General features: G+C 39.2%; 1 protein-coding gene across 5 annotated transcripts in view; it reads right to left on the bottom strand.

Moving 5' to 3' along the window:
* Positions 1 to 833: 833 nt before the first annotated feature.
* The window catches only part of SCAMP1 (secretory carrier membrane protein 1), a 113043-nt gene continuing 102758 nt past the window's right edge, over positions 834 to 11118 (bottom strand). For all 5 annotated transcript variants that reach the window (XM_028493001.2, XM_007129835.3, XM_055086628.1 and 2 more), the window contains one exon: positions 834 to 3665. In XM_028493001.2, the coding sequence (XP_028348802.1) occupies positions 3501 to 3665 (165 nt within the window). In that variant the 3' untranslated portion in view covers positions 834 to 3500. The remainder of the gene's footprint in view (positions 3666 to 11118) is intronic.

Here is an 11118-nt window from a genome sequence, read left to right as displayed (position 1 = left end):
TTCTGTATATAAACAGTCTAAATGTAGATTTTTACCAATAAAGATATAAAATTAGATGCTAATGTCAGTGTTTTCAGAAAAAGATAAAATAACAACTGTATAAGCATTATAGTACTACAAATGATTTACAGAAACTAAGAAACTTAATTAAACATAAACCCCCTCTAAAATGCAAACCATACATTATCTCAACATGATTTATAGAAGGACTGTATCCAATGAAAATCCAATCTCACTTTTAGGTAACACCCAGAAAACTGAAAATGCTGTTCCTATTTTAATTTAACATGTATTTCTCAAATAAGATTCACCATGAACATTATTTTAGACTATATTTTTATATCCTCTTTAGATAGCCAAGTGAAAAATCCAACAGTACACAAATTTGTACTTTCATCAGTACATAAAACAACAACAGGTAGTAAGGCTAGAAAACAGAACACAAGTTCAATCAAATCAATACAATACTAGTACAGAGGCATCCATGTTAACCTACAAGGAAAAATCTGGGCCACAAAACAGGTTTTCCATTTTGAATCTCACTAACGGCTAGACAGTCTGTGTATTTTGACCTTAAAGTGGTCAAAATATTTAATGAGTGAACCTCATGTTCTACTACCTACAAAGGTCCAAAGCAACAGAAAAACTGTCATTTTACGTTGCTGAGAGTTTTTAACTAAGTCTTTTATATTACTTATTTTGTTTAGTAGCACGTGACAGAATTATACACAAATTTTTTTTTTAATTAAATGTGGTTATTTCTATATACATTAGGCCCTCAGCATAATTTCTGCCTCTGAAGTGCTAATACAGTATTTAAAACTATACAAACATCCAGTAAACAGCATTTTATTGTATGACACTCTGTGTTAATACAATAAATATACAAAACTTCCAAACCACTGAAAACATGCAACATTAGAGGGACAGATGGAGGGCATTTATACAGAACCATGACAGTCACCGTAATGGCAGCGCAATATTACTCATTGACAAAATATACAAACATCCCTAGATAAATAATCCAAGTCCCAAATTAAAAACCACTGAGCAATGATTTTCCAGTGTTCAAACTTTAGTTTGAAATAAAATAGCCAAAACTTAATATTACCAACTGAAAAATGACATGGATCCTTACAATGTGAAGACCATTTCATGATTGCGATACTGGGTAATGCTAATATTAAATATAAAACACTAACAAGTGCCAATCTTCTACTGAATGCAAATGTGACTATTTACTAATAATTATTGTTAAGAGAATAGAGATTATAAGAATTAAAAACCCCTCTACCTTATTAAACTGTTAAGCAGTGCCATCATTTTAAAGCATATTTATGTTAAAAAAACATTTTTCTCTTATAAGCTTGTATTAACCCAGATAACTGGAATTTAAAACATTTCCCTCATCCAAACAAAAAAAGGTACAGTTGGTTGTAATTATTCTTTGCTATTTAGCAATAGAGGATTTCTACAGAATAGAGAGAAGCATTCCTAATTCTTGAAGGAAAGTATCTCAGTATTTTTCAAAAGTCTCTATGATAAAGTTTTCATTTTGCAGTTTAAAGAAAAACAAAAGGAACTTGAGAGATGAATTAATGACAGACATAAGTACTTTTGCTGTATTTTGTGGTTAATGTTTTGAATGTTTGTAAAATCCAAACTCAACAAAGCATACTGATGAGACAGATTTTCAGTAAGATTATAGACTCTAAATATCTTGAACTGGCTTATTTGGTTGAGAAAGTAAGTAGAGATTATCACTGATCAGAAATATTCATAAAAACACCTTTAAATTCATACTCTGAATCCTACTTTCATCAGAATAAAAGAAATATCTTCCAAGTATATTACTTCAACAAAGTCCCAAATAAATCAAATGTAAACACCATCTGGATGGATCCGTGTTATATCTAGTATCACACAAAGCTTCTTTCATAAATAGAACTCACCATCTTACCCCCAGCATGAAACTCATTTTAACTCCAGATTTGGGGGGAAGAATAAAAGTGATTTAACCATTTACACCCAGCCAATTTTTTAGTCTCAAATAATATAATCTAATAGAGTACCCTTACTTTTCAAAATCAAGTTGAAAACTTATTATTCTTCAATCTTTTAGGTTAGCTAATGACTTCCAAAACAACAGTCTTGTGACTTTACAAATGTCTTTAAGTCATTTAATCAGTTATTAAAAATGACTCAAAGTTTCAACCCAAGTATACTATAAGAATGAAGTTCTGTGCTGCATAGTAATAATTTTAACATGATTATATTCATAATTAATGCATTCAACTGTATCTGTATTTTCTTGCTTGATGCAAGTTAAATGTTTTATTTTTCCTGTTGCTACAAATTTTAATGTATTCAGTCTGTCTCAAAAATTCAAAGACTGAGGTGCATTAGGGATTCAAGTATATGTGAAGTGCCAGGGTCTTTTTATTTTTAATGCCAACTAGACATGAGAGGCTAAAAGAAAAATTTCTTAAATACTGTTATGTTCTTTTTGGACATGGAGTTAGGCTAGATTTTAATACCTCTGTTAAAAATTACACACACATACCCCAGAAAAGAGCTGCCAAACACAATCTCAGTTCAATTAAAAAGAGTAGCCACAAGAATATACCAAAGTTTCCATACAGTAATATTATACTATGATATGAATACTGAAAATTAAAAACAAAAAGGTATTATCATCACTACATTCTATTCCATCAATTATCTACCTTTTCTTTTGGATAATGCACTGCATATTATATTATATCCTCGTATTGCACCCCAGTGAATTTTTATTTAAAAGAAAGTATTACAGAAAATCACTTCTATGATTCTATAAACAACTCCCCAATCCTGCAACCATAAGCAGTGCATAACCCAAAATACTAATTCTTTTAAGAAACATGGTGACCATGCAAGATCAGAGCCTGATTATCAAAATATCAACTACTCTAAAAAAAGAAAATAAAAAGATAAAATTTACATTACCTACCATGAAATGTACACAGGCTCTTCACTGGTGACTGAAACTGCTAAAAAGCAAGCCAATTTAAAAATCCCTAAGTCTCTGATGTACTATTTCTTTCAATATAAATAAGGAAAAGGAATGAAGCATTGCTTTACTGCTCCAATGTGTAATCCTTACGTCTGACTCTTGAAAGAATGACTGCAGCAAGTACTAAGTGCATTTTTAATCATAAGTGCCATGTTAATTTCAGTGTGTCACCACTGAAATAATTCTCTGAACATTCATCCCCCAAAAAATATGGAGAATATTTATTTCGCATGTAATTTTTTTTTTTTTTGCAAGGGGCACTGAAATATTAAGAAACTATCAGGTAAATAATAAGACAAGGAAGTTTTTCTGGTTTTAGCCCATGCACAAGTGGTTAGGAAATATACGTGCTGTGTGTACTGTGTTTTGAACAAAAAAAATATTTATAGAATACAGTAACTGGAGAAAAAAGTACAGTCGGAAGGTAACAATGTATTGTTTGAAGACTCTAAATTTGGTTACCCTTGAAAGCATTCTGAGCTGCACTAGTTGCTGCGGTTGAAGCTGCATTTGCAGCTGCAGTCTGGACAGTTTTGTTGGACATCACACCTGTTGCAAACTCTTGTTGGGCCTTCTCAAAACTAGCACCTGTTGTGCGATACAGTCCATGTACCTACGGAGGCACAGAAAAGTGGGAGAAGATGAGTGGTGATCTACGCATTCATTATCAATAGCTCTTCAATTAATCCCAACATGACTCAGAGATAAAAAGACTAGATTCTAGGCAGGATTCCTAAGATCAAGAACATCAGCCACCACAGTGGCACACAACATTGTATGTAAATATTTTCTTAAAATAGATTTTTCCCTTTTATCCCCAATGCAGAAGAGATAATTATGCCTATGCCAAACCAAAAATAATACAAAAAAACGACTTCTTAACCAAATGCAAAAAGCTATGTTTTCCACTGTACCTGATTAAGATATTACAGCCTTACAAAAGAATGGTTTAAACATAACGAGACATTCTGACTTAAATACATTAATTTACTACCCTAGACAATTCCAAAAAAATAATACCTTACCTATTTCTATGTTGGCTACATATACACCACTGCCCCTATTGTATCAAATGGTATCGTTTTATCATTTAATGTAGCGAGCAATATGTGTGTCCTTAAAAATAATTCACTCTGAATACTATTTAAGTTTTTGTGTATGGTCAAGTCCTAAAGGATTTAAGAAGAAACACTTCTGAGTGCTATCTGTGAATACTGATTCATCACTCAAATCTTAGATTTTTACGAGCAGGGTTCAAAAATACTCTTTCTGTTAGCATCTCTCTCGAAGATGCATAAACTATGAAGCACATCAATCCATAACATCAGCCACTCCATCTAATACAACTTTGAAAAAGGAAATAAGGCACATTAGGACAAATATTGATATTTATTTATTACATACCTACAAACTTGGGGGTATGAAAGATGAGGAAAAAAGATGAGGAGGAAAGATGAGACAGAAAAGTGAGCTTTTCAAGTTGCAGTGAACACTGCATTGTGATTAGGTCTAAATTAGAAGCCTGACTAGAATGTCATCAAAGCAGGTCTGGAGGATGGGGGCAGTACACCCAAGTCAGCCCTTTTCCCAAACCTAAATATGTAGGAACTGGTAATTGTGAAGTTAAGTGTGGAGTGAGGAAAAGTAGAAGGAGTCAAGCACTTTCAAGTCAACTTTAGATCCTGGGAAGTTGTTTCACAAAGAGAGAATACAGAGGATACACTGGTTTGGGGGGAGAGTAGACACTAAGTTCTAAACATTCATCCATTGCACAAATGTTTATTGAATACCTACTCTAAGCCTGCCCCAGCAGGCAGGTGAAAATTTGGTTTGGAGGTAGAAAGGAATGGGCTAGAGACATGGACTTGGAAACCAATGGCACATACTGGTAGCTACAACTCTGAGGTAATGAAACTGTCCATGGAGAGATAACACATAAAGTAGAAAGAGAAGAAAATCAAGTACCGAAGCCTGTTTAGACACCAGTATTTAAGAGGTACCCATAACAAGAAATGATTAAGAGAGGAATGAGTAAAAGCAGGGACCTTTTCATAGATGCCAAGGGAAGAAAGCAGTTAAGGAATGAAGAGCTGTCGGGGAAAATAAGGGGTCAAAGTCCCAAGTTCTTCTGATACACAGTAGTGAAAGCAAGTGCCGTATTACTATGGATAAAAGTATTAAAGGGTCAGGGAGAGGGACTTCCCGGGTGGTCCAATGGTTAAGACTCCGCGCTCCCAATGCAGGGGTCCCAGGTTCAATCCCTGGTCAGGGAATTAGATCCTGCATGCCGCAACTAAAGATCCTGCATGCCGCTACAAAGATCCTGCAAGCTGCAACTAAAAGATCCCACATGCCACAACTAAAGATCTTGCGTGCCGCAACTAAGACCCAGTGCAACAAAATAAATAAATAATTTTTTTTTTTTTAAAGGGTCAGGGAGAGGGACTTCCCTGGTGGCGCAGTGGTTAAGAATCCGCCTGCCGATGCAGGGGACATGGGTTCAAGCCCTGGTCCGGGAAGATCCCACATGCCACGGAGCAGCTAAGCCCGTGCGCCACAACTACTGAGCCTGCTGTGCTCTAGAGCCTGAGAACCACAACTACTGAGCCCGTGTGCCACAACTACTAGAGCTCGTGTGCCTAGAGCCTGTGCTCCACAGCAAAGAGAAGCCACCGCAATGAGATGCCCACGCACTGCAACGAAGAGTAGTCCCCGCTCACCATAACTAGAGAAAGACCACGCGCAGCAACGAAGACCCAACACAGCCAAAAATAATAAATAAATAAATAAAGTGCAAATTAAAGAAAAAAAAAGGGGGTCAGGGAGAAAAAGAGAGCATTGACAAGTACATATGCTGGTGAACCTTAAAATTCTTTTAGTACCACAGCACTACCATAAGAATAAAATATTTTTATTCCCTTTCCAAACCAAGTTTTTAAAATAAAAAATTAAAGATACAGATAAATTACTATGCCTATGTTCAAGAAATTTATCTCACAATGAGTACATATGATTAGATCCTACAAATTAAGTGTATTATAGAAATCTAATAAACCTTCTTTACTTACTAGACCTAGTCACAGTGCAAAGTAATTACAGGTTAACTTGTCTGTCTCTCCCCCTTCCCCCCACCCCAATTTACGGGCATGTAATTAACAAACATCTGTTCTAATTTATTCCTTTTTTCAAATTTGTATTAAATTGAGTGGCTGATGTTATGTATTCATGAACTTCATGGTTTAATTACTTAAAATGTAATTCATAGCCCCACAGAGCAGAGAGTGTAAAATAAAGGTAGGAAGAATACATTTCTCAGTAGTCTATATCTATATAAACCCAGAGAGCCACCTAGAGGGAAAAGACTGCATATGTATTCAGTGCACGATGCTCAACTACTGCATTAGATCCACGATATCCATGTGAAAGGGGTGATTCTTCATATCAGTGTCCCAGCAAGATGATGGGCTACTTACAAGGATCAACATCTCCAAAAGTTTACCATTTCCCTGTTTTGTTTCAGTGATATCTACTGATATCTATTGATAACACACTCCTTAAGAAATCAGGGAGATAGTTTTAAGATAAAACAGTGTAATTAAAAAGCAAAAACTTAACAACTTAAATACTTGCTATCTCTTCTACTTATGAGAATTGCACTAACCTACATATTTAGTCCTAGGAGTACCACAGAAAGGACACTAGATTTGGTACCTACTGATTCCACTACTTTCTGCAGGGCTGGGCACCACTCAAAACCTCAAGTTTAAGGGCTTCCCTGGTGGCGCAGTGGTTGAGAGTCCGCCTGCCGATGCAGGGGACACGGGTTCGTGCCCCGGTCCGTGAAGCTCCCACGTGCCGCGGAGCAGCTGGGCCCGTGAGCCATGGCCACTGAGCCTGCGCGTCCGGAGCCTGTGCTCCGCAACGGGAGAGGCCACAACAGTGAGAGGCCCGCGTACCGCAAAAAATAAACAAAAAACAACCACCTCGAGTTTACTTCTCATACAACAAGAATATTTCTTGTCCTATTTGTCTCTCAGAGTTTTCCTGAGGATCAAATGAGAATTATGTAAATGTGTTCGACTAATAAAAATTAAAATTAACTTTAAAATATCTGCAAAAGTGTCACAGCCAAGACACAACTCCAGAAAAGAATCCTGCTTCCTTAATGTATCTTCAAAAATATCTTAGTGTACAATGTGGTTGAATGACACACAAAATATTGTATACTATGGAAATTAAAAGCCATGGTACTTTATTTAAACAAAATAATCCAAATGTATTGTTTCCATTAATGCTTCCAGAACACCGTATCAAGAAATCATGCTTTTGGATGGCAGAGTAGGAAGACCCTGAGCTCACCTCCTCCCAGGGACACCCAAACTTACAGCTATTTACAGAGCAACTGTTTATGAGAAAGACCTGAAGACTAGCAGAAAAGATCTACTAAAACTAAAGTTATACAGAAGGAAGCACAATAAGACAGGTAGTAGGGGCAGAGATGCGGTATAATCAAGGCCTAAACCCCTGGGTGGGCGATCCACAAACGGAAGGATAATTAGAATCACAGAGATTCTCCCTGAGAAGTGAGGTGTTCGAGCCCCACATTGGGCTCCTCCACTGAGAAGGTGAGCCCCCAGGACGTCTGGCTTTGAAGACCAGCAAGGCTTGCTTCCAGGAGAGCCAGAGGGCTGTAGCAAACAGAGACTTCACTTTTAAAGGGCGTGCACAAAATGCCACCTGCTCTGAGACACAGGGCAGAAGCAGTAATTTGAAAGAAGCCTGGGTCAGACCCACTTGAACAGCCTCCTGCAGACACAGGAGACAACTGGAACTCACACTAGGGACACAGATGCTGGTGGCAGCCAATTTGGGGAGCTCATGCCACCACAAGGTCACTGGTGATAGAAAGCGCCATTTTGGAATCCTCCTTCTTACCAGGGCTGGGACCTGGTCCCACTCACCAACCTGTCAGCACCAGAACTGGGAAACCTCAGGCAAAGCTACTAACAGGTGGACACAGCCTGAACCACCAGCAGATCAAGCAGCCTTAGGATCCCCAGAGCCCCCAGCTAACCCAGGACCCAGACCCACAAACCACTGGCCAACATCAATCCCCAGATCTCCAGGGCCATGCAGCCAGAGACCCCAGAACCTGGGTCCACCCACCAGTGAGCCAGCACTAGCCCTGGGACCCCCCTATGTCCCATCCCCATCCACAAACAGGCTGACCCTAGCTTCAGGATGCCCTGGTTCTGCAACCAGAGACCACAGGACCTGCCTATATTCACCAGTGGGCCAGCACCAGCCCCTTGACTCAGCCTCATGCACCAGTGGGCAGTCACCAGCCCTGGGACCCCTTGGGCCCCAGTCACACCCAAAAGAAAGCCAACACCAGCTTCAAGACATCATGGACATGGCAGACAGTTATGTCAGGAACTGGCCCCGCCCACCAGCAGGCCAACATGGGATCTGGGACACCTAGCATACAAACCAGCCAACATGAGACCCAGCTCCATCCAGCAGTGGGCCAGAACTAGCCCTGGGACCCCCTGGGGCTCTGTAACCAGCCACCTTGTGACACGGCCTGGCCCATCAGTGGCCGGCAGCCTCTACACAAGGCAGGGCATAGCAACCAACCAGACCGGGGGCTAGCCATGCCTACCAGATTGCCCACAGTAGTCAGCATACCACACAAAAGGGCCCATGCAACCTACCTATGGGGCAACCCCAGAACATATAGCTCTGGTGACCAGAGGGGAGTGCTCTGCTGGGACACATAGGACATTTCCTACATAAGGCCACTTCTCCAAGATTAGGAAATGTATCAAGCCTACCAAATATTGAAAAGTGAAAACAGTGAATTAGCCAAAATGAGGTGACAGAGGAATATGTTCCAAACAAAGGAACAAGATAAAACCCCAAAGGAAGAACTAAGTGAAGTGGAAGCAGGCAATCTACACAATAAAGAACTTAAGGTAATGATCATAAGGATGCTTAAAGAACTCAGGAGAAGAATGGATGAACATAGTGAAAAGATTAACAAAGAGTTAGAAAATACAAAGAAGAACCAAACATAGTTGAAGAATACAATAACTGAAATTAAAACCACACTAGAAGGAATCAACAGTAGGCCAGATGATACAGAGGAACAAATCAGAGAACAGGAAGAGAGAGCAGTGGAATCACTCAAACTGAACAGAAAAAAGAATTTTTAAAAATGAGGACAGTTAAAGAGACCTCCAAAACAACATCAAGTGTACTAACATTCACTTTATAGAGGTCCCAGAAGGAGAAGAGAGAAAAAGTGACAGAGAACGTATTTGAAGACATAATAGCTGAAAACTTCCCTAACCTGGGAAAGGAAATAGACATCCAGGTCAAGGAAGTACAGAGAGCTCCAAACAGGATCAACCCAAAGAGGACCACATTAAGACACACTGTAATTAAAATAGCAAAAGTTAAAGATAAAGAGAGAATATTAAAAGCAGTAAGGGAAAAGAAACAAGTTACATACAAGGAAACTCCCATAAGGCTGTTACCTGACTTTTCAGGAGAAACTCTGCAGGCCATAGGGAGTGGCACAATACATTTAACGTGATGAATGGAAAAAAACCCTACAACCAAGGAGACTACTCAGCAAAGCTTTCCTTCCAGTTTGAAGGAAAGATCAAAAGTTTTACAGACATGCAAAAGCTAAGAGTTCAGCACCACAAAACCAGATTTATAAGAAATGTTAAAGAGACTTCTCAAAGCAGAAAAGAAAAGGCTACTACTACAAATATGAAAATTACAAAAGGAAAAATCTCATTGGCAAAGGCAAACAAACAGTAAAGGCAGTAAATTAACCACTTATAAAGCTAGTAGGAAGCTTAAAAGACAAAAGTAGAAAAATTTGGACTTCCCTGGTGGTGCAGTAGTTGGGACTCTGCTCCCAATGCAGGGGGCCTGGGTTCGATCCCTGGTTGGGGAACTAGATCCCACATGCATGCCACAACTAAGGAGCCAGCGAGCCACAACTAAGGAGACAGCAAGCTGCAACTGGGGAGCCTACCTGCCGAACTAAGGAGCCCACATGCCGCAACTAAAAGGAGCCAGCGAGCCGCAACTAGGCAGCCCGCGAGCCGCAACTAGGGAGACTGCCTGCTGCAACTAAGACCTGGTGCAACCAAATAAATATTTTAAAAATAATAATAATAGGGCTTCCCTGGTGGCGCAGTGGTTGAGAGTCGGCCTGCCGATGCACGGGACATGGGTTCGTGCCCCGGTCCGAGAGGATCCCACGTGCCGCGGAGTGGCTGGGCCCGTGAGCCATGGCCGCTGAGCCTGAACATCCGGAGCCTGTGCTCCGCAACGGGAGAGGCCACAACAGTGAGAGGCCCATGTACCACAAAATAATAATAATAATAATAATAAAAGGTAGAAAAATTATCTATATCCACAATAAGTAGCTAAGGGATACTCAAAATAAGATGTAAAATATGATGTCAAAAACTGTAAATGTGGCAGGGTGGAGTAAAAATGCAGGGTTGTTAAAATGTGTTCAAACTTAAGAGATCAGCAACTTAAAATAATCATACACACACACACACACACACACACACACACACACAGACTGCTATATATAAACCTTATGGTAACAACAAACCAGAAGTCTATAACTGATACACACACAAAAGAAAGGAATCCAAATATAACACTAAAGATAGTCATCAAATCACAAGGGAGAGAGCAAAAGAAAGAAAAAAGAACTACAAAAATAATCCAAAAAACAATGAACAAAATGCCAATAAATACATAAGCTAACAGTCATTACTTTATTTATTTTTATTTTTATTATTTTTGATGTATCAGTGCTTTTTTTTTTTTTACATCTTTATTGTGGTATAACTGTTTTACAATAGTGTTAGTTTCTCCTTTACAACAAAGTGAATCAGTTATACATATACATATGTTCCCATATCTCTTCCCTCTTGCTTCTCCCTCCCTCCCCCCCCCCCTATCCCACCCCTCTAGGTGGTCACAAAGCACCGAGCTGATCTCCCTGTGCTATGCGGCTGCTTCCCACT

Source organism: Physeter macrocephalus, chromosome 8 (genome assembly GCF_002837175.3).
Source record: "Physeter macrocephalus isolate SW-GA chromosome 8, ASM283717v5, whole genome shotgun sequence".
Classification (NCBI taxonomy): domain Eukaryota; kingdom Metazoa; phylum Chordata; class Mammalia; order Artiodactyla; family Physeteridae; genus Physeter; species Physeter macrocephalus.
The sequence above is the reverse complement of the archived record's forward strand: the minus strand, read 5'-3'. Positions and strand labels throughout refer to the sequence as shown.